This window comes from Leopardus geoffroyi, chromosome D2, assembly GCF_018350155.1.
Source record: "Leopardus geoffroyi isolate Oge1 chromosome D2, O.geoffroyi_Oge1_pat1.0, whole genome shotgun sequence".
NCBI classification, from domain to species: domain Eukaryota; kingdom Metazoa; phylum Chordata; class Mammalia; order Carnivora; family Felidae; genus Leopardus; species Leopardus geoffroyi.
Window position 1 is genome coordinate 61,506,121 of NC_059334.1, and position 23,551 is coordinate 61,529,671.

Here is a 23,551-nt window from a genome sequence, read left to right on the forward strand (position 1 = left end):
GCTATCTAGATTTTTCTCCTGTATTATCTTCTAGAAATATTTTAGATTTAGGTTTTATATTTAGGTCTAAGATCCATTTTGAGTTAATTTAAAAACATTTTTTTTAACGTTTATTTATTTTTGAGAGACAGAGAGAGACAGTGTGAGCAGGGGAGGGTCAGGGAAAGAGGGACACAGAATCTGAAGCAGGCTCCAGGCTCTGAGCTGTCAGCACAGAGCCCAACATGGGGCTCGAACTCACGAACCATGAGATCATGCCCTGAGCCAAAGCCAGACGTTTAACCGACTGAGCCACCCAGGCGCCCCAATTTTTTTTAAGTTTATTTTTTGAGAGAGAGTGCGCACACACACACACGCGCGCGCAAGTGAGGGAGGGACAGAGAGAGAAGGAGACCAAGGATCTGAATTGGGCTCCATGCTGACAACAGAGATAGTTTGTCATTCTAAAAATCCTTGAACCCGTGAACTGCGAGATCATGACCTGAGCCAAAATTAGATGCGTAAATGATTGAGCCACCCAAGCGCCCCTTGAGTTAATGGATGTCCCACTGTTCTAGTATCATTTGCTAAAAAGACTGTCCTTCCTTTGTTGAACTGTCTTGCTCCTTTGCCAAAGATCAGTTGACAGTATTCCCGTGGGTTTATTTCTGAGCTCTCTATCCTGTTCTGTTGATCAATTTATTGTAGCTTTATAGTAAGTCTTGAAGCCAGGTAGTCAGTCCTCCAACTTTGTTCTTCTTTAGTATTGTATTCTTTTGCCTTTGCATATACACGTAATCAATTTGCCAAATCCACAAAATAGCTCACGTGGATTTTGCCTGAGATTGTGCTGAATCTATAGCTGATCTATCTAATCTATATAACAAATTGGGTGGATTTGACATTTTAGCAATATTGAGTCTTCCAGTCCGTGAGCATGAAATATCTCCTTATTTGTTTAGATCTTCCTTTTTTTTTTTTTTTTAATATTTATTTTGAGAGAGAGAAAGAGACTGGCATGTGTGTGCACACATGAGTGCAACCAGGGGAGAGAGAGAGAGACGGAGGGAGAGAGAGACAGAGAGAGAAAATCCCAAGTAGACTTCACACTTTCACACTATCTATCAGTGCAGAGCCTGCTGCAGGACTCAATCTCATGAACCCTAAGATTTTTAAAAAAAAATTTTAATGTTTATTTATTTTAGAGAGAGTCAGCGAGCATGACAGGAGGGGCAGAGAGAGAGGGAGACACAGAACTGGAAGAAGGCTCCAGGTTCTAAGCTGTCAGCACAGAGTCCAATGTGGGACTCAAACTCACTAACTGAGAGATCATGACCTAAGCCGAAGCTGGACGCCCAACCCACTGAGCCACCCAGGCACTCCTTTAATTTTTTTTTTTTTTTTTTTTTTTAACATTTATTTATTTTTGAGAGACAGAGGGACAGAGCACGAGTGGGGGAGGGGCAGAGACAGAGAAAAACACATAATCCAAAGCAGACTCCAGGCTATAAGCTGTCAGCACGGAGACTGATGTGGGCCTTGAACCCACAGACTGTGAGATCATGACCTGAGCCGAAGTTGAATGCTTAACCAACTGAGCCACCTCAGCACCCCTGAACCCTGGGATCTTGTCCTGAGCCAAAATCAAGAGTCGGACACTTAACTGACTGAGCCACCCAGGTGCCCCTAGATCTTCTTTGATTTGTTAGTTTTGTAGTCTTCTTCATACAGATTCTGTATATATTTTGTTATATATAAGCCTAAGCATTTCTTTTTTGGGGGTGCTAATATAAATGGCATATTTCTTTTCATTTCAAATGCCAATTGTTCAATGCTGGTATAAAGGAAAGCAATGGACTTTTGTGTATTAACCTTATATCCTGCAAACTGCAACTTATTTCAGGAGTTTCCTTGTTGATTTTGGGATTTGAAATACTTTCAATGATCAGTTTTTCTAACATGTAGCTGCATATCACAATTTAGAGACTGATCTTTTAAATTTATATTTCAAGTATTTGTGAGTAATATATGATGGCTTGGATTTATTTTAAAACACTTAAAAAAGTAGGGGGAATTGGTGGAGGGGAAGATGAAACAAGATTGCCAAAAATGAAAGTAAGGAAGCTAGGTAATGGGTAGGCATACAATGGTTTGTTATACTATTTTCTTGACATTTGCATAAATTTGGAAATTTCTAAAATTAAAAAATTATACGTTAAGAATGGACACAGGGGCACCTGGGTGGCTCAGTCAGTTAGGCGTCTCTTTTTTTCTTCCTAAATGTTCATTTTTGAGAAAGAGAGCACGCGAGAGTGGGGGGGGGGGGGTGGTGGGCACAGAAAGAGAGGGGAACAGAGGATCTGAAGCAGGCCCTGTGCTGACAGCAGCAAGCCCGATGCGGGGCTTGAACTTGTGAGATCATGACCTGAGCCAAAGCTGGATGCTTAAATGACTGAGCCACCCAAGTGCCCCAAACTTCCGACTCTTGATTTCAGCTCACTTCAGGACAGGATCTCACAGTTCAGGGGACTGAGCCCCGAGTCGGGCTCTGAGCTGACAGTGCGGAGCTTGCTTGGGATTCTCTCTGCCCCTCCCCTGCTTGTTCTCTTTCTCTGCCTCAAAACAAATAAATAAACTTAAAAAAAAAAAAAAAAAAGAATGGGCACATTATTTGAGATTACAGGTTTCTTTCTATAATAAATGGAAATTTTTCCTTTTCTCACAATTCTCTTCTATTCTCCTAGAAGGTATATAATATATTTTGGAGGAATAACTGGATAGATGGATAAACAGATAGATGCATATATCTCATCTTTTTCTTCTCATCCATTTATTATTTTTTTTATTTTTTAAAGGAATGAACAGTTGTTTTTTTAATTAAAAATTATTTTTTATTTATTAAAAAATATTAAAAAAATTTTAAAATATTTATTTTTGAGAGACACTGAGAGACACAGCACAAGTGGGGGAGGGGAAGAGAGAGAGAGAGCGGGAGACACAGAATCTGGAGCAGACTCCAGGCTCTGAGCTGTCAGCACAGTACAAACCATGAGATCATGACCTGAGCTGAAGTTGGATGCTTAACCAACTGAGCCACCAAAGCGCCCCTATTAAAAAATTTTAACTTTATATATTTTGAGAGAGACAGAGACAACATGAGTGGGGGGAAGGGCAGAGAGAGAAAGAGAATCCCAAGCAGGCTCCCTGCTGCCAGTGCAGAGACTGATGTGGGGCTTGAACTCACAAAACTATGAGATCATGACCTGAGCCGAAATCAAGAGTTGGGTGCTTAACTGACAGAGCCACCCAGGCAACCCCCCCATTTTTTTTTTTTTTTTAATTTTAGAGAGAGTGAGTGCGAGAGGGGGAGAGGGGCAAAGGGAAACAGAAAGAATCTTAAGCAAGCTCTATGCTCAGTGCAGAGCAGATGTAGGTTAGATCCCATGTCCTAAGGATCACAACAACCTGAGCTGAAATTAAGAGTCAGACAGTCAACTGACTAAGCCACCCAGGCACCCCTTATTTATTTAATTTTTAAATGCTTATTTATTTTGAGAGAGCATGCATGGGCATGGGAGGGACAGAGAGAGAGGGAGAGATAGAATCCCAAGCAGGCTTCAAACTGTCAGTACAGAGCCCGATAAGAAGCTCAATCTCATGACCCGTGAGATCGTGATCTGAGCTGAAATCGAGAGTCAGACACTTAACCGACTGAGCCACCCACGCACCCCTCTCCTCATCCATTTAAACCTCTAACCTGGCACTAGGTATATACTTGAACTTACCTTCACTGAGGGCCAGAAATAAGAGAAGGCTGTGGGATGCCTATGTCAGTACCTCATGTGCTTATTGATTTGATGATAGCACAATTTTATATTTTGGTATTATTCTCCGTTTAAGAATTGTGGGGAGTAAATGAATTCACTACTTCTCATAAACCCCTCCTGAAGTAAATGTTCTACCTATTTTATTTAAAAAAAATTTTTTTTTTCAACGTTTATTTATTTTTGGGACAGAGAGAGACAGAGCATGAACGGGGGAGGGGCAGAGAGAGAGGGAGACACAGAATCGGAAACAGGCTCCAGGCTCTGAGCCATCAGCCCAGAGCCCGACACGGGGCTCGAACTCACGGACCGCGAGATCGTGACCTGGCTGAAGTCGGACGCTTAACCGACTGCGCCACCCAGGTGCCCCTGTTCTACCTATTTTATAGAAGGAATTAACAAGCCCTTGGACTTAAAACCACAATGATGCAGAATCAGAGAACCTCAGAGTTGGAAGTGAATTTAGAAGTTATATAATTCTATATTATACCTAATGTCAGAATCCATCTGTAACAGTTGTCCATTTCATTTGGCACTTTTCTAAGCACTTGGGATACAACAGTTTGGGAGGAAAAGCAAGGTCCCTGTCTTTGTGGACATTACGTTCCAGGAGGGAGAAGGGTAATAAATAAAAACATGTCTGATACTGATAGGTCTAATCGAAGAGAAAAAAAAAAAAAAAAAAAAGAGAAAAATTATAGTGCCAGAAGGGTAGGGATAGGAGTCATAATTTTAAATATAGTAATCAGAGAAAGTCTCAGTGGTAAAAGTGACATGTGAGCAGAGACTTGAAGGAGGTAAGGGAAGAAGCCATGAGGATATCTAAGGGGAAAGAATCCTAGCACTGCAAATAGCAATGATCAAGGCCCTGAGGTGGGAGTATGCCAGTGTTCCAGGAACAGCAAGCAGGCCCGTGTGGCTGGCACCAAGCTAGAGAGGGGAAAGATGAGACGGGTAAGACAAACCAGAAGGTAGGGGGCCTTGTAGGCCATTGTAAGGCCACTGGCTTTATTGTGACATTGGGAAGCTTATGTTTGAATGGGATCACTATAGATACAGCATTGAGAAGAGACTTGAGGGAGGAAAGGCAGAAGCAAGGAGACTGGTGAGGATGACACTGCAGTAATCAATGCATGGTAGCAGGGGGATGGAAAGGAGTGGTTGGATTCTAGAAATATTCTGAAGTAGAACTGACAGGACTGGCTGATAGGTCAGAGGTGGGGGGTGAGAAGAAAAGGAGCCAAGGATGACTCCAATGATTTTGGATGAACGGAATTGTCATTTACTGAGAAGACTGTAGAAGCAGGTTTGGGGAGCAGTGGATTCAGGTTGAAGAGGCTTACTGGCCACTGAAGTGGAGATACCAAACAGGCAGCTGGCTACAGATGAAACTGAGGTTCAAGCGAGAGTTTCCAGCTGGAGAAAATACATTGGGATTCACCAGCTTGTAGGTGGCAACTAATACCTTAAATTGGATGAGATCACTTAAGCCACAACTTAGAGAAGAAAAGCAAAGGCTGAATTCTAGAGCCCTCCAACATTTGCAGGTTGGGAAACAAGGGGAAAAACAGCAATGGAGACTGAGGAAGAGTAGCCAGTGAGATAGGAGGAAAATCCAAGATAGAATGGTTTTCTGGAAAACAGGGGAAGATAAAGTTTCAAGGACAGCATGACCGACTTCATTAACTGTGCAGATACATCAAGTAAGAGGAGGATGGAAAACCTTAGCAACGTGGATTCTTGGTGAGCTTGAATGGAGGGTTCAAGAGAGAATGGGAGGAGGAAGTGAGGACAGAGAACTCAAAAAACTCTTTAACACAGTTTTGTTTTAAAAAGAGGCTGAGGGGCACACCTGGGTGACTCAGCCAGTTAAGTGTCCAACTCTTGATCTCAGTTCAGGTCTTTTTTTTTTTTTTTAATGTATTTTATGTATTTATTTTTGTTTGTTTATTTGGAGAGTGTGTGTGTGCAAGTGGGGGAGGGGAAGAGAGAGGGAGAGAGAGAATTCCAAGCTGGTTCTGCACTGTCAGCATGGAGCCTGATGTGGGGCTCGAGCTCATGAGCCATGAGATCATGACCTGAGCCAAAGTTGGACGCTTAAGTGACTGAGCCACCCAGGTGCCCCAACTCAGGTCTTGATCTCAGGCTCATGAGTTCAAGCCTCACACTGGGCTCCACCCTGGGTGTGAAGCCTACTTGAAAAAGTAAATAAAAATAGAGGCTGAGGACTAGGACTAGGACTAGATGGGATACACGGTCAGGACAAGAGTTTTTTGTTTCTTTCTTTTTTTTTATTTAAAAAAAATTTTTTTTTCAACGTTTATTTATTTTTGGGACAGAGAGAGACAGAGCATGAACGGGGGAGGGGCAGAGAGAGAGGGAGACACAGAATCGGAAACAGGCTCCAGGCTCTGAGCCATCAGCCCAGAGCCTGACGTGGGGCTCGAACTCACGGACCGTGAGATCGTGACCTGGCTGAAGTCGGACGCCTAACTGACTGCGCCACCCAGGCGCCCCGAGTTTTTTGTTTCTAAACAAGAGAAACCACAAGCTGTGTGCATGCCAAAAGAATGATCCAGTAGAAAGGCACTTAGGAAGCAGAAGCAGAGAGTGAAGTTATTTGAGATGTGGGATGACGTCTATTGGTAGTGAATGAACACACCAGCATGGCTGTTCCTTGTCTATAGGCAGAATTGTAGTAAATTCAAACTTTTCACTAGAGTTTAATGAAAAGAATGTGCAATTTATTTTCCTATGCAAGTTCATGAGACCCCGTTGTTTTAGGTTATGATCGTGACAGTGAGTAGCTGAGGTCGGGTGGGTGAGAAAATTCCTGAAGGGGAGGTGAAGGAACGGAGAAGCTGAGGTGTTGGAGAAATCAAGTATGTGGATAGTGAAATCTCCAGGATTCTGAAATGGTAGTCCTGTGGAACATGACAGTGAGCTGGGAGCTAAAATCTCAGCCCCTTCCTGAATGCTGCCTGAGCCAGGAATCTCCAATGCATGAGTCAACTGCTTCTACTTCTGGACGGTTAAAATGATAGCCTTTTTCCTTATTCTGAGTTAAACTCTACCACCTAATACTTCCCAAATTGCTCCTTACCCAGTCCTCTAGAACTATTCATGATGAAGCTAATCTCTCTGACTTGATAGCTCTTAAAGCAACTGAAAAAACAGTTCCAAGTTTCTTTTCTAGAAAGAACATCTGTCTTTCAACCATTCCTTATGCATCATTATTTCCAGGACTTCCACCATCTTGGTTGCCTCTTTGGGATCCTCTTACTTGTTGATTTCTTTGGGATAGTGGAGTCAGTGGCACGATCTTCTGGTTTCCCTTCTGCTTTTCAAATCACTATGGTAATTAATAAATATTTTGCCAAGGTGAATGTGGGTACAACGTTGTCACTGAGCAAAAACAAAACTCTTATACAAGTTATACAAAGATGTTTCTTTTGGGATGCCTGGATGACTCAGTCAGTTGAGCGTCGGACTTCAGCTCAGGTCATGATTTTGCAGATGGTGAGTTTGAGCCCCATGTCAGGCTATGTGCTGACGGCTCAGAACCTGGAGCCTGCTTTGGATTCTGTGTCTCCCTCTCTCTCTGCCCCTCCCCTATTTGTGCTCTGTCTCTCTCTCTCAAAAATAAATAAACATTAAAACAATAACAACAAAAAAGATGTTTCTCTCTCACAATTTGCAGCCTCCTGCTAGTCCTAAATTCATAGTGACTAATGTTATGGCAATGGAAGTACTAACAAGAAAGAACATTAATATTATGTTAATATTAGCAATGTTAACACACTGCAGAAAAGACTATGAATTAATGCCTCAGAAGGCGTACTTACAAGAATATCAGTATTTTCAAAATAATTCCTCCAGTATGGTCTGATTTTTCGCTGTCCACCAATGTCCCATACATTCAGTTTAAAACCTTGTGATTGTACACTTTTGATGTTAAAACCCTGAAACAGGCAAAAACACCAAGCTTTATTAAGCTTTGAGGTCATAATTCCAACAAAGTTACATTTAACAGCTATGTTATTTATTAATTATTATGTACTCAGCCAGATATGATACTGGTAATATTGAAAATAGTCTGTTATGATAAGGAAAAAAGAAATGTGTTTTTACATGCTTACTTCATTCAGGTTTTGGAGTCAGTATTAATGTCATGGCTAACGTGGCACTTTCTCTAGTAAGTGCCCATAAATGTGCACACGCGCACAACACACACACCTGTGAGGACACCTGGGAATGAGAATAGCTTTGATAATCAACACAGCCACACTTCCTGATGGATCCTTAAGATGGTAACATTTAACAGAACATTACATTTAACTACCAAAAAACAGAAGCTGAATCTGAACACAGAACAGAACAGATTCTTAAAGTTTCAAAAAAGGCAAGAGTTGGGGCGCCTGGGTGGCTCAGTCAGCTGAACGTCTGACTTCAGCTCAGGCCATCATCTCGCGGTCCGTGAGTTCGAGTCCCACATTGGGCTCTGTACTGACAGCTCGGAGTCTGGAGCCTGCTTCGGATTCTGTGTCTCCCTCGCTCTCTGCCCCTCCCCCACTCACACTCGGTCTCTCAAAAATTAATGTTAAAGAAAAAAAAAAAAAAAGCAAGAGCTACAATCTGGAATTCAGGATTCTTTCAAAAATTTCCTCATATGGATTAATCAGAAAAAGGAAGGAACTGAAGTCAGAACACTATGGGAGAAGCTGGTTTGTGACTGGAGTATTAACCCAGCGAGGCAGGGATGGCCTGCTGGAACAGCATGTTCAGACTCTGAAGTGGAGCCCTCAGTTACAGGCAGTGATGAAAATAAACAAGCAGGCATTTGAAACTATTCTTTAATAAGCATCTCTGATGAACTCAAAAAGAAAGTATTCAGGGGCGCCTGGGTGGCGCAGTCGGTTAAGCGTCCGACTTCAGCCAGGTCACGATCTCGCGGTCTGTGAGTTCGAGCCCCGCGTCGGGCTCTGGGCTGATGGCTCAGAGCCTGGAGCCTGTTTCCGATTCTGTGTCTCCCTCTCTCTGCCCCTCCCCCGTTCATGCTCTGTCTCTCTCTGTCCCAAAAATAAATAAACAATGAAAAAAAAAATTAAAAAAAAAAAAAAAAAAAAAAAAAAGAAAGTATTCATTTTCAGGACAGTGACTCAAGGTGGAACTTTGAGGAAGGTGAGCAAATCAGAGGCAGGTGGAACTGTGAGCTGGGAGTTAGTGTGCGGAGAAACAAATTAACAAGACCTTTGGGGTTCGGAGAGAAGGCATTTCATGAGCAATAATTAAAAAAGAAGTCTTTCTCTGAGAATGATATAGTGAAATCAGGACTTAAAAAATCCAATCCACAGCTTGCTACCACAGAAGTGCCATTTCATCCAGAATAACTGGAGTCAAGCGGGCCTGGGGATGCCTCCATAAACATTTGCCTCATCTGGCAGCTTGCCAACACTACTGCCTAGCACAGAAGGACAAGGCACAGTGTGACAGCACAGGAACACTGCCACCGAGTTTCCACCGAGGATAAACAGTCACTAGAGGATACCTGGGAGGAGGCGGACTACAGCTCCTGTAAGAAGTCAAGGACCGAATAAATTAGAAGTTTAAGAACTCCAAAGGGAAGTGGCTTAAGCTTATTGTAAAAGGCAGCTTCATTCTCAACTCATTAATAAAGCCACTTTTGTGTACTTAAAAATTGGACACTTAACTACAATAGTAAGTGTCAAAGCCAGTAACGTGAAATCTTTCTGGAATGAAGCAGGCGATAAATAAGAGAAACTCCTGGAATCTGACCATATATATCAACTACCTTAACATTATATAAGTTATCAAAAGAAAAAAAATTCTGTAAGTTGTCAGACCCAACAAGTCTACCAAGAAATTATTCTAAGGAAATAATAATGAATGGGTACAAACCTTTAGAGATGGGTATTACTAAGTATTTACATATATACTTAGTATATGTAGAAAGATGTTCAAGATGCATTATTCAGTGAAAATGATATGGTATATTCTCTATGAGTCATTTTTATTTTTTATTCTGAGAATTTATTTTATTTTTTAAAGTTTATTTATTTTGAGAGGGAGAGAGAGAATCCCAAGCAGGCTCCACACTATCAGCCCAGAGCCTGATGTGGGGCTCGAACTCACCAACTGCAAGATCATGACCTGAGCCAAAGCTGGATGCTTAACTGACTAAGCCACCCAGGCGCCCCAAGATTTTATTCTTAAGTAATCTTTACACCCAACACGGGGCTCAAACCTGCAACCTTGAACTCAAGAGTCGTACACTCTACCGACGGAGCCAGCCAGGCACCCTATTTTTTATTTTAAATATACCCATCATAGGGGGCCTGGCTAGCTCAGTCGTACACAGTGTAACTCTTGATCTCAGAGTTGTAAGTTCAAGCCCCATGTTGGGTGTAGAGATTACTTAGAAATAAAATCTTTATTTTTTATATTTTTTTTAATGTTTATTTTTGAGAGAGAGAGTGTATGTGTGTGTGAGCACAGGAGGGACAGAGAGAGAGAGAGAGGGAGACAGAAGATCCAAAGCTAACAGCAGGGAGCGCAGTGTGGGGCTTGACTCACGAACCATGAGATCATGACCTGAGCTACAGTCTGATACTTAACAAACTGAGCCACCCAGGTGCCCCCAAAATAAAATCTTTAAATACACTCATCACATACATGCATAGAAAAAAACCCTGAATGGATACATTCCTAAATGTTAACAGTGGTTATGTCTGGGCATTGTAGATGATTTCTAGTTTCACAATTTTATTTACTTATCGTTTGTAAATTTACTATAATGAGCAGCTATTGCTTTTTCTGATATTAAACAAAAACACAACAAAAGCTTGTTTTTAAAGAATAAATATGAAACCTCGACATCATATAATAACAAAATCACCTATAACGCATCAAATAAAGCCTGAAAGTTAGAATTGGAACTTTTGAGGCCAGTTCTAACTTAAGAGTTCATTTCCATGTTCACAGTGTGGATGTTCTCATTTTAGTGGTACTCTTAGGAGATACAGCCTACTTCTAATACTCAATTAAAAAGAAAAAACCCTAGACTTTTCTTTTTCTGGCAGAAATCCTGACACGCTAATATGTGTTTTCAGCCCTTCTAGGCTAGACTACTGTAATTTGCTCCTCCTTAGGCTATACATTAAATTTGCTCGGAAGCTGTAAAATTGCTCATTTGGTAGCAATTGAAGTGACTTTTCTGCAAAAAGTTGCAGATCAGTAAGCCTCACAAGCTGTGAAGCACACACATTGGCACAGCCATTCAAAGCTGACACCAAACTCGTATCACAGTACAGTGATGGAAAATGCTAAAAAAACCTCTGGTTTTCCTAAAACCTCTAAGGCTCATGCACTTTAAAGTGACTAAGACCAACGGGGCTGTGCTCTAGTTAGGAAGCCCAACGAGTTGGCCAAAGGTCAAGCTTTCTCATGATTTCCTACAGGGAAGGAGGTCTAAAGAAACAGCTCTAAAGAAGGAGGGCTGTTACACTTAGCATTTGTCTTTCAACTTCCACACTGGAAGCACCACCGTTGTATTTTGCTTGCTTAGCCTTAGGAAACAGGCTGGATTAAAAAATACAGGTAATTAAAAAAAATTGCTTTTAATGTTTATTTTTGAGAGAGAAAGAGAGACAGAATGTGAATGGGGGAGGAGCATAGGGAGAGAGGGAGACACAGAATCTGAAATAGGCTCCAGGCTCTGAGCTGTCAGTACAGAGACCGACATGGGGCTTGAACTCAGGACCTAGATCATGACCTAGGCCAAAGTCGAACACTTAACCAACTGAGCCACCCAGGCATCCCCAGGTAATTTTAAAATTTATTTTCTTTTATACTCTCTCTGTATTTTCTACATGTATTAATTTCATAATCAGAAGATTAAGCTACTTTTTTTTAAAGTAATCACTTAGAGGGCTCCTGGATGGCTGAGTCAGTTAAACATCCAACTTTGACTCAGGTCTTGATCTCATGGCTCCTGAGTTCAAGCCCTGCATCAGGCTCTATGCTGACAGCTCAGAGCCTGAAACCTGTTTCAGATTCGGTGTCTCCCGTCTCCCTCTCTCTCTGCTCCTCCCCTACTTGCACCCTGTCTCTCTTTCAAAAAATAAAATAAACATTAAAAAAAATTAAATAAAAAAAAGTAATCATTTAGAGCTGAGGGAATTGTGTCTTGATATATTTATGCTTATTTGAATGATTTATATAAAACTTGGTAAAGTATAAAATTTATCATTTTAACAATTGAAATTTTTTTAAATGTGTATTTATTTTTGAGGGGAGGGAGGGGCAGAGAGAGAGAGGGAAACACAGAATCCAAAGCAGGGTCCAGGCTCTGAGCTGTTAGCATAGAGCCCTACACGAGGCTCAAACCCACAAACCACGAGATCATGACCTGAGCTGAAGTCGGATGCTTAACCGACTGAGCCACCCAGGTGCCCCTCATTTTAACCATTTTTAAATGCACAGTTCAGTGGCACCAAGTATCTTTACACCATCACCACCAACCATCCATAGAACCTTTTTCATCCTGCAACACTGACTCTCTGTGCCCATTAAACAATGACTCCCTCCATTCTTCCCTGTCTCTAGCTTCTGATAACCACTATCCTACTTTCTATCTTTAGGATTTTGACTACTCTAAGTACCTTATATCTATGGAACCTCTTGATAGATTTTTGAAATATTAGATTATTTTTAAATTGCACAGACTTTCTTCAGTAACAAAACTTGGGAGTGGACAAAATTCTATTTCCCATTTTGTCTTCCATATTGCTATGATCACCTTCCTTGTGTCACACAAGCACCTTGGGGCCAGGGCAGTGCTCACCTGTGTAGGTGTAATGTGGCTGATGTCTTCAGATGCAAGCTGCTTCAGAAGAGTGGTCTTGCCAGCATTATCCAAGCCCAGGAGAAGGATTCTCACCTCCTGGTCTGGTGCACTTTTCAATTTGCGCAAAATTGAGAGCAAGCCCTTAAACAACCATGAAGAAGACAGATTACTTTTGGGGCACTGACTTTGATATTACTGGAGATCAGAATGTCTTCTCCTCCTTGAAAAACGTTCTTGGTTGTGGAGAGCTCATCGTATTATTTTCCAGTTGAAAGTGATTTATTCCATTTGCCGCCTCCTTCTAAGTTTTGGCAGACATCTTTCAGTAAATTTTGCAATTTGGTAAGCACCATGGCTTGTTCCTGCTCCTCCTATTAATCCAGCTTAGCAATCACCCCAAATCTTCTAGGATTGTGAACTACTAATCTCAAACTCCTAAAGCCCTTCCTGTGCACTCAGTAGAGCACACATCATATCAGACTACAGGGCATTGATTGCTGCATTTTTCTCCTTTACCAGAGTGAAGTTTCTTGTAGGTAAGGGCTATAGCTTCAGTCTCCCCAAATGCTTGGCACTTATAGATAGACACTAGATAATAGTTGTTGAATTAAATAAAATTATCCACTCAGTAAGTGAAAGATTTTAAGATGCTATACAAAAACAAAAACAAAGTTGTATAAAATTGTATCTGAGCTGTTTAAAACTTTATTTCAGTTTACATTTAAGACTTCATCATTCAAAATGCTCTACCATCAAAAAATATATATATCCTCATCTAAAAAAAAAAACTACACAACCTCTATTATCTAATTTTCACAAGATCCTTATAGGTGCATGGTATAAATTATGTTTTTCAGATGAAAAATCTGATACAACAGAGAAGTTAGAAAATTGTCAAAGTCAGTCACGAATAAAAAAAGTCAAAATTTAACCAGAGTATTTTTGACTAGTAATCTGATATCTGTTCCTTGTTTTTGTTATTTTTTTTAATGGCTGGAAATAAATCATATTGGTTTTTAGCTACGAACATAAGAAAAATCATGTAAGATGGTTATTTGTTCTGTCCTGCAGCTGACAATCTTGTTCCAGTAAGGCATGAGTTACAACAAGAATCAAAGAATTCCAGAGTTTAAAGGGCATATAATCTAATCTCCCAGCCCAAACAGAAATTCCTTCAAGCTGAGTCTTAGAATTATATAAAAATGGTTATATACTTTTATCCCTATTGCACCAGGCAATAATTCAAACCAGTCTGTTCACTAAGATCAAATAATAATTCTGTGAAATAATTCTCAACAATTGAGTCTTTGGACAATGATATGCAAATATGCATAATTATTAAGAATTCCTTTCTGCCTCAGAGACTCGCTGTTTACCACTTCCAGTATTCTGTATCTGCACTGACTTGCTAAGGATTACATTAACCTCTCTGTGCCTCAATTTTTTTCCAGCAATAAAATGGAAGATTTAGTTTGAAACAGAAAGACAAAATCTATACCAAAAGATTTGGGAAAGAGTGATTGAACAGATTTCAAACAAACAGATAGGCAGGACTTTTTTTTTTTTTTTTTCTTAAGGGCATGACGTTTTTCTTTTGTTTTTATCTTATCTGGCCTTGAATACTTTGACACCATTCCTTTTTTAAACTATATTTATGAGAAGTCTCCCCGGCTTCTATTAGCGACATTGCAATCACTCATTTATAATACTACCTTTCAGAACAGTTAAAATTAGAATTCTGAGATCCTCAGGGGACTGGTAATATAAAAAGGCTAGAACAGGGAAAACACATTGTACTACTCATCCTGAGTTCTTGATTAGATGTCCTCATTACTTCTTCCACTAAAATTCTAAAATAACCAGAATTTATCACGTCAGTACATGAAATGACAGTACAGTAAAAGTCTTCTCATGCATTATCTACGAGTGTAGAAATTATGAAAGATGTTTCCATAGACTATTTGCAAGGTTCAAAATGAACGTTTTAGGTTTTTTCTCATGTGTCTTTTAAAACAAATCAGTAAATGAAAATCCTGCTTTCTAAAAAAAACCAAAAAACAAAAAACATGGCTTTCTGCAGGCTGAGACTTGTTACACATTGATTATATTTGAAATTGAAAAATGAAGAGAAAATAATTTCTTTTTGAAAAGGGAGAAGCAAAGCACAGAAGAGAAAACCATTCTAATTATACCTAAACTTTGTTAACTTAATGTATAAAAAAATGATACTTCTATATTTCTAATGAGTAATTTTCCTTGAGAAACAATAACTTCATATGCTTTACCTTTAAGTGACATGACAGAGAAATGGAAAATTCTGCTACTATTTTCTTCTATCAAAGTGATAAATGGCATCTGAAGCATGGTCTAGGGAAGACAAATGCAAATACGGTACCACATCATATTAACCCAACTACTGAGGACAGGGGATCACAGGATTATCAGGGTTTGCTAAATAGGGAAGAGGATATTTATAGATATCAGAGTTCTCCCTGAAAGGTACAAAGTAAGCTGATTTAAGAGGCTGGAGGAAAGACAGAAGAATAAGTCTACCCTAGGTTTCTAAACACAAGGACCATACTTTATTTTAAACGTCGAATGAAGGGAGACAGCTATTGGAAGTTAATTTTATTGTGGGCCTGAGTTTTGCATATAAACATAAGGAAATGAATTTTTAAAGTGATTTTTTGGTTAAAATATTCATTCATTCCTTCATTCACATTAAACACCCACAATGTGCCCCAAGTGCAACGGGAGCAAAGCAGACATGATCTCCGTGTAGGATATGTCCTCCTCTGACACTGAATAAAGGCAATTTAAGAAATCAGAACTTTAGTTAATTGTATAAGGTCTGCTATCAGCATGTGTGCATATAAGTTATCTGCACCCTGGTGGACAGAAGTGGTCTGACTCAGCCACAAAACATTTAAACTTTCTACAGGCAAATTATGAATAGATGTGCTATTGACTACAGATATTTTATCTGCCTCAAAATCAGCTTCAACTCCACTACTGGAAGAGGCATGGTGCGCTGACCTAAAATGATGCAAACTAGGTCATTCAGAGAAACTGGAGTGGCGGAGGGGGAGAGAGGTGTGTGATGGTAGTGTGATGGAAAGTGTATGTGGCTGTGAGGAGCAGTTAAAATTTAAATATTAAAATTAGTAACCCAACTGTCAGGTATCTGCACTCCCCATAACTAGCTTTTTCTTTTTTTTTAAAATGTTTATTTTTGAGAGAGACAGTATAAGGAGGGGAGGGGCGGGGGCAGAGGATTTGAAGCTGGCTCTGTGCTGAGAGCCGAAGAGCCCGATGTGGGTCTCAAACCCGCGAACCAGAAGATCGTGACCTGAGTGGAAGTCGGTTGCTCATCCCAGCACCCAGGTGCCCCACCCCCCTCATAACTAGCCTGAATGAAACTGACTTCAATTTATTTTTACCTCTTTAACAACAACAACAAAAAAATACCCTGTTCACTGAGACCTTATTAACTTCCAGGAACTCCTATAGCTTTCATAGGGAGAAACTCACCCAAACTTGTCTACTTTCTCATTGCTCTACTAAATAAATACAATGTTTCCTGAGGAACAAAGTAGGGGCATTTCCCCAGGAGCAGTGGGTTCCCACCTCACCATAGTCCCAATAAAAACTTTATGGGTGAGGGGGGCACCTGGCTGGCTCAGTCAGTAGAGCATGTGATTCTTGATCTTGGGGTCGTGAGTTCAAGCCCCACATGTGGGTAGAGATTACTAAAAATATATAAACTTCAACAACAACAACATTGTTATGGGCTTTGGGATTTCATAGACTTGAATTCAACTTCCTTATATATATAATCCTGGGCATTTAGAAAACTGGAACAATACTCTTAAGAAAAATGCTATTAAGATGAAATGTGGTAATGTGTGTAAAGTATGGCGCATAGTAGGTATTCAAAGCAGTAGTTGTGGGTGTTTTTCTTTCATTTTTTTTTTTCTACGTTTCACTGACCATTTTCTGACCAGAAAATACAATCTTGGGAACGAACTTCAAATGTTGAAAATGCTTGATAACTACCACTAGGTTCCTGTACGTAGAATGGACCCCATAAATAATTTCTGCGTGAAGAAGTCATCTATTAAATAATAACGATCACTCATGCACTAAAATTGCTGCCATCTTAGCATTTCACCAAAGACTCTATATCATAATGTGGGGATAAAATAGCTGACTAAATGTTCAGAGAAAACATTTGGGCTTTTAAATAAAAAATAAAATTTATTAGTCATAGCTGAAGGTTTAGAAAACAAAAACAAAAACCTGGGGCTCAGTCTTCCGTTGTACAGTTATCACAGGGATTCATGGGATACCAGATGTGACACATTTAATCACACCACTGATGGTTTAAGTTCTATGTTCCACTTTCAGTTCTAAGAATAGCTCACACTTTTGGAGATTAGAATCCAGAACGATTTGCCCTAATTTCATATTGTTCAATTTAGGAAAAAAGAAAAAGAAAAACAAAGTCTGTCTTGATCAATGAACGCAACAGTTGTACACAATAGTGTTGTCACACTGTCAATTTGCACCTGGAAACATGAGCAGTGGTTAATTTATTGTGTCCTGTAATTATAAATTAAACAATCATGAAATTACACAGTCCACTTAATTGATAAACAAACTGGGAAAAGTTAGCCAACTCTCATGCATTTCTCATGATGACATCTCATTCTCTCTTGGTTTGGCCTGACTTTTTCATTCCAATTCTAGTTATTTTCTGTGTAAATATTTATATTTGTATTCATTTGTTGAGAAAAACTTAGCCTTTAAAGGGACAGCTCATGTATAAACGATTAATAATAAGAAAACATGTAAAAATCTGTTTAGCCTGGGGTTAAAAAAACTGCAGTGTAGCAAGTGTGAAATGTGATTGGCAACTTCAGATCAAATAATTCTACTTTTTTAAAACAATCTGACAATGTAAAATCAATTTTTTTCCTATAAGAATTTACTCATTGGATAATCTGACCAAAGGTGCATGCATTTTTTTCCTTGCAGACATCTAGTTTTTTCTTCATAAATTAATGAACGTGGATCAATATTTTTAAAAGTCAAAAAGACAAGTAACTATAAGTTTGAGTGCCCGGCTCTGTTCAGTTGGTAAGCCAACGAACCTATTCTAAGTGCTTCAAAGTCAATTTTGCTTTGACTTGCTCTAAAACTACTCAGTTCCATTTTAATACCCTCCATCTAACCACACAGAAATAAAAAAGGAACAGCGAGCGTGTCAACGGTCCAATCTGTCACACATCATAATTCACAATTAGAGAAAACTTTAATTAGGTCTGACAGGGAAAAGCCAATTGACACCCACTCCAGTTTTAATTTCCCATTCTTTTTAGTTTGGGGATCCCAAGATGAGACTAAGATCTTTGGTTCTGGTGTGGTCATATGAAAAACGTTGCAACAGGTTTGAAATGAAATACTAAGGACCGGGCAGCAAATTTGCCTCCATCAATATGGATTAAGAATTCACAGGAAAATCGGTCATCACCAACAAACAGCCTTTACGGAACCCTCAGCAAGTAAATAACTCGTTCCTGCAGAAGTGCGCCCGCCACGCAGCCACCAGGACCACGTAAAATCCACCAGGCATCCCTACCAAGCGGTACCTCTTTGTGTCCTGGGATTTACACCCCTCCCCCCAGAGGCCCGCACATCTCGAGGAAGAGGAGAGCTAGGCTACCATCTCTCCTGGTACCGCCAGGGCGACCTCAAAGGCAGTAGCTCTGGCCCTTCTCCCGGCTTCTGGCTGGGCCCCGGCGGACCCAGAGGCGCGGGCAAGTCGAATCCCTAGGAAGATCGAAGCCTGCTTGCGGAGGCTGCTATCCGCAGTTACTCGGATCCGCCCTCATCTCCTTAGTAATGATGGAAACCCGGCTCTGTACCGGGATAGCCACACACCCTTCCAGCCCCGTCCCTTAGCTTCAGACAGGCTGCAAACCTCGCCTTCCTCCCCAGGCCCAGGTCTCCTTCCAAGGGCCCACCGTCGGGGCTCCCCGCTGCCCCCCGAAACCAATCCAGGACCCAGAAAGCAGGCTGAGCGCCGTCCCGTTCCCTCCTTGGCTTTAAACGTAATGCCCCTATCTGGGCCTGAGGACAGGAGAGGGGTGACCGGTCAGCTCTGGAGGGGCCCGGGCCCCCACACTCACCATCCTCCCGCCGAATCCCTCCTCCTCCTCCTCCTCCTCCTCCTCCTCCTCCTCCTCCTCCGGCCTCCCCCGTTACCAGGGGCAACTGCTGCGGCACCGCCCCCGACGTCCCTCGCACGCACAGCGGAGGAGCAAAGCAGTCGTACGGGGCGTGGTCCAGCTCCGCTTTCCTTAAAGTGCGCAAGCGTGCCAAAGTGCCCGCCCACTGCGCCGGCGGGCTGCTGGGTCCACGGGAGGCAGCGGCCCGCTGATGGAGACCCGGGGAATGGTTAAAGCTTGCCCACGTGGCTGGTGGGCGCTGCCCGGCCTGTGATTGGTCGGGAAGGAGCGGGGCGGGGGCGGGATGAGGGGCGGTTCCGGGCCTGGGCAGCAGGTTAGTACTGGCCAGGCTTCTAACGCAGGGTTCTTCTGTTGGCAGTTGTCTCAGTGCATTCTTTTCGGGGCCAGGTAAGGGGTCTTGGGAGGAGGCCGCCTACCACACCTTCCTTTAGACCCAACATCCCGGGAGGGAGCTTGGATTTCTGTCCTGACTGCTCGGGAGGGGCTGCTGCCGAAGCTGGGATTCCACCTGCCGAAGCCACGTGGCGCGAATAGTAGCCTGGGGCTGCTCAGGGGCCTCTCCGTGTGGACCCCAGCTCCATAGCTGAGGGGTGGGGGCATTATGGGATATGCATCTTTCTCCACACCTGTGTTAGGGTCCAGGATGGAGGAGTCCTGGTGGTGGGAGGCTGCCTGTCGGAGGGCAAGAGACAGCCTGGGGATTGGCCCTGAACGCTGAGGTGAGCCGATGGCAGCAGGAGTGAAAGAAAGGCGTTTTGGAATGGCCAGGTTTTCCTAAGCAGCGTTGGTCCAGGCGGTACACCGTTTGCAGTCCTGGAGGAGGCAAAAAACGGGCCTGCACTTACAGGCAAGCAAGAGCGAAAGGGATTCTGGGTGGGTTGAGAGGTGCTACCTCCCACCCCTTCCCCATGCTGACGTCAGAAAGAGGAATAAATCTCCTATGTACCAGGTCCTGTTCTAGACTCTCGCGACACAGCAGGGAACGAAATCTGCCTTCATGGAAATTACATCCTTCCTAGTGGAATGCTTTTCACATAAGATTTCATTTCATTCTCACGGCCCTAGAAATTGGTTGTTTTAAGCTATATAGAGTCGGGACTTGAACTCAGTTCTGACTCTTTGAGGAAATGACTTTAACACTATTGTATTGTACAGGCAGGTGGAAAAGAACGACTTATATTTGTGATGTGAACCCAGAACTTTTTTTGAGTTGATAAAGTGTTGCGACTAATGACAAACCTGGACGTTTGCAGTCGTGTGTGTACCTCTTGCCTCCCTCACTGGTTTCTTGTGAGGATTATGTGAATTATTATGTATCAAGTACATAAAATACTGCCTGGCACATAGGAAGTGCTACATAGGTCTTAGCTATTATTGTTCCATCTAGGTTTTTGGGCTTTGCTCCTCTTCCTATAAGCAGGCTTTCCAATCTAGTTAAGATCACTGGAGTGAAGGCAGATTTCCCCTGAATGGTCCTTAGCTGTTTATGCATTCAACTAAAGTGTGTTTTTAAACGTCTGCTGGCTGCATACTTGCTTCAGATCCTTGGAGAGAAAACTCAGTTCAGAACCTTGATTAAATAGGTGCAAGATGAATGGCTAATTCAGAACCTGCACTCCTACCATCTACCCATCTCTAGCCTGTTGTTTCTTTTGTGAAAAAGGGCAGACTTCTCTTTCTGAATTGTCTGGTGTCTAACATCATGGTCTCCTTGGGGTCACAGCAGTGTACCTGGGCTTGCTTGTGTAATTATTAGCCTCATTCTTCCAACTTTCTCTAGGCAGCCTTGGCACCATCCCCCCCCATCTCAAGTGGTCTTTGTGTTTGATCTTGAGTCTTTGGCTGCCTTGATCTTCCACTGATGCAAGTACCAGTGATGATGTTTTGTTTTTCTTCCTACGTGGGATACAAACAGGCAATCTTGAGTCCTTTCTCCACTTGCAAGAAGATACCTAGAGGGAGTTTGGAAGCCTGTTCTCTGAGCTGTGATACGTTTGCCAGAGAAAATCAACTCCTTTTTTTTTTTTTTTTTCTTTTAATGTAAGGTGTATCTGTAACGTGGGGCTTGAACTCAGGAACCCAACATCAAGAGTCGCATGCTCTACCAACTGAGCCAGACAGGCACCCTGAAAATCAAGTCTCTATAAGAAGGATGAGCATTACTTCAGGAGAGGTAATAAGTTGTTTCATTTTTCCTCTTTTCTCTCTTTTTTTCTCTCTCTCCTTCCTTCTTTCTCCCTTCCTTCCTCTCTCTCTCTCTCTCTCTCTCTCCCTCTCCCTGTAGTATGGAGAGGACCAATCTAACTGACCCTAAGCCTTGTGACCTTGGGAAAGTAGGCCCTAGCTATTGTCAGATAGTTGGATGAATGAACAGGATGGAAGCTGTTGACCACTATTGCTGTGGTTAGTGTAGGCTGTGTGTACCACGGATGTTCACCCTGCTGGTTCAATTGATGGGAACCTTTCTAAGCATCAGTTTCCTCTTCTGTAATCTGAGACCTTGGATTCCTTACGTATTTGAGCTGTGACATTCTCCAATCCTCAAAGGAAAGGGACTTATCGGTCAGTCACCTGTTTGATTTCCAGTTCCCCCCCTTGTTCCCAGTAGTAGAACCGTATTCCTTCAGAATTGGGGCCACCCTGGGGGCGCCTGGGTGGCTCAGTCGGTTAAGCGTCTGACTTCAGCTCAGGTCACGATCTCGCGGTCTGTGAGTTCGAGCCCCGCATCGGGCTCTGGGCTGATGGTTCAGACCCCAGAGCCTGCTTCCGGTTCTGTGTCTCCCTGTCTCTCTGCCCCTCCCCCGTTCATGCTCTGTCTCTGTCTCAAAAATAAATAAACGTTAAAAAAAAAAAAAAAAGAATTGGGGCCACCTTGGACATGATTACGACTTCTTTAGGGAATACTAGATGCAGCTCATGTAGGAAGAGGGAGAATAACCGTTAGAGCAAATCTAGGGACCATGTACCCCCTCCATGTAGGAGGGGTAGGCCATCAGCAGCTTTGTGACAGAAAGCCTGCTCTTAATTCTGTAACCAAGACAGGTTCTGAGTTTGACTTGAAAGAGTGATGTCCTTGATGCCTGGAGAGCCCGGGAATAAGCTGAAATGCATTTCAGGCAGGCAGTAAATATTTTTAGAGGTCCCACGAGAGCTACATATGAACCTTACAATCTGCCAGGGGAGGCTAACTTTACACAAATTACTGTACATGATAAGAAAGTGGTGATTACAAAGCCAAGCATATTACAAATGAAGATAGGAGCTGTGAGAGTATATGACAGAAGGGTTTGAGTATGCCCTAAAGGAGTCCTGGACCTGTGCCCATTGGGGGGCAGGCAGCAGATATTTGGGAAATGTTTTATTTATTATTATTTTTTAATGTTTATTCTTTTTTGAGAGGGAGAGAGAATCCCAAGCAGGCTCCACACTATCATTGCAGAGCCTGATGCAGGGCTTGATCCCACGAACTGTGAGATCATGACCTGAGCTGAAATCAAGAGTCGGATGCTTAACTGACTGAGCCACCCACGTGCCCCGGGGGAAGTGTTTTAGACATAGAATTTAGGGGTGTGTGTGTGTGTGTGTGTGTGTGTGTGTGTGTGTGTGTGTGTTTCCTTATGTTTTGTGTAATACAGGGGCTGAGCAACTCCTATTCTGACCTCAGTAATGAGGGCAAATTTTCTTGAATAATAGCAAATGGTTACCCCTTCATGATAGAAGTACTTCCGTTATGAAAGGCAGAGGACTTTCTAGTGTTGGGTTGAGGATGAAGAGAGATGTCCGAGGACAGGCTGTGTGTGTGTGTGTGTGTGTGTGTGTGTGTGTGTGTGGTGTGAAGAAGGAAGCGTAGCATGTTCTTTTGGGCTGTCTCCAGCAGGGGAGTGGGGCTGCAGCACGGGGCTCTGTAAGCCAAGGCAGTGCGTGATCTGCTGGCCACTCCTTTTAGCCCCCTGTAGGGTCAGGGAAAGTAAACTCTTGCCTCTCTAGCATTCCTGGGTTCAGTTCTGACTGCATGAAATACCTTTGGTCTTTGAACCAACCTGCAGGAGGCCAAGTCAGCCTTTCCACAGAGGGCAAAGCCCAGAACTTTCCCTTGGGCTTTGTGGCGGAGTGAGAGAGGTAGGAGTCTGGCAGTGGACACTGTCTGGCTGGCGTCTCACTTCTCCAGAGGTGAGTGGTGGCCTCAGGGCCAGGTGAGGATACCATGGAAACTCCATGTTAGGTCTCCCCTTCTCTCCTGGCTCCTTTCTCCCAGGAAACGACTCAGCCCCAGCATGTCAACTTGGTGAAGTCTCTCCCACCCCAACAAAAAAATCTAAGCATTGGCCATCTCTCCCTTTATTGCATTTGTTGGCTACTCGGGCCTCCTACCTCTCTGGATGTTCTTTCTCATCTATTTGGGCTTCCTTTTTTTGGCTTGCCTCTTAAATGTAGTGGTTTTCAGGGTATGTCCTTAGCGCTTTTATCCTTCCCATTCTGTGCATTCTCACTGGAAAACTTTATCTTAAACTGCCTCGATGCTGCTAACTCATCACTTTACTTTTTTTTTTTTTTTAATGTTTATTTTTGAGACAGAGAGAGAGAGAGACAGACGGAGAGACAGAGCATGAGCAGGGGAGGGGCAAAGAGAG

General features: G+C 42.3%; 2 protein-coding genes across 9 annotated transcripts in view; one reads left to right on the forward strand and one right to left on the reverse strand.

The window, feature by feature from the left end:
- Nucleotides 1-19,004, reverse strand: part of ARL3 (ADP ribosylation factor like GTPase 3) — a 38,405-nt gene extending 19,401 nt beyond the window's left edge. The window contains exons 1-3 of one of the 2 annotated variants that reach the window (XM_045438740.1): nucleotides 18,861-19,004; nucleotides 12,667-12,810; nucleotides 7,649-7,765 (exon numbers count right to left, since the gene is read on the reverse strand). In XM_045438740.1, coding sequence (XP_045294696.1) covers nucleotides 7,649-7,765; nucleotides 12,667-12,810; nucleotides 18,861-18,863 — 264 coding nt within the window. In that variant the 5' untranslated portion in view covers nucleotides 18,864-19,004. Of the gene's footprint in view, nucleotides 1-7,648; nucleotides 7,766-12,666; nucleotides 12,811-15,402; nucleotides 15,454-18,860 lie in introns of those variants that run through there. The other variant, XM_045438739.1, reaches the window with a different exon arrangement.
- SFXN2 (sideroflexin 2) overlaps nucleotides 1-23,551 on the forward strand; it is a 60,540-nt gene that overhangs the window by 17,025 nt on the left and 19,964 nt on the right. The window contains exons 1-3 of one of the 7 annotated variants that reach the window (XM_045438733.1): nucleotides 19,197-19,307; nucleotides 19,556-19,639; nucleotides 20,966-21,093. The exons of 1 other annotated variant lie outside the window; for it this stretch is intronic. In XM_045438733.1, coding sequence (XP_045294689.1) covers nucleotides 21,073-21,093 — 21 coding nt within the window. In that variant the 5' untranslated portion in view covers nucleotides 19,197-19,307; nucleotides 19,556-19,639; nucleotides 20,966-21,072. 5 more of the 7 variants (XM_045438736.1, XM_045438734.1, XM_045438732.1 and 2 more) reach the window with 5 other exon arrangements.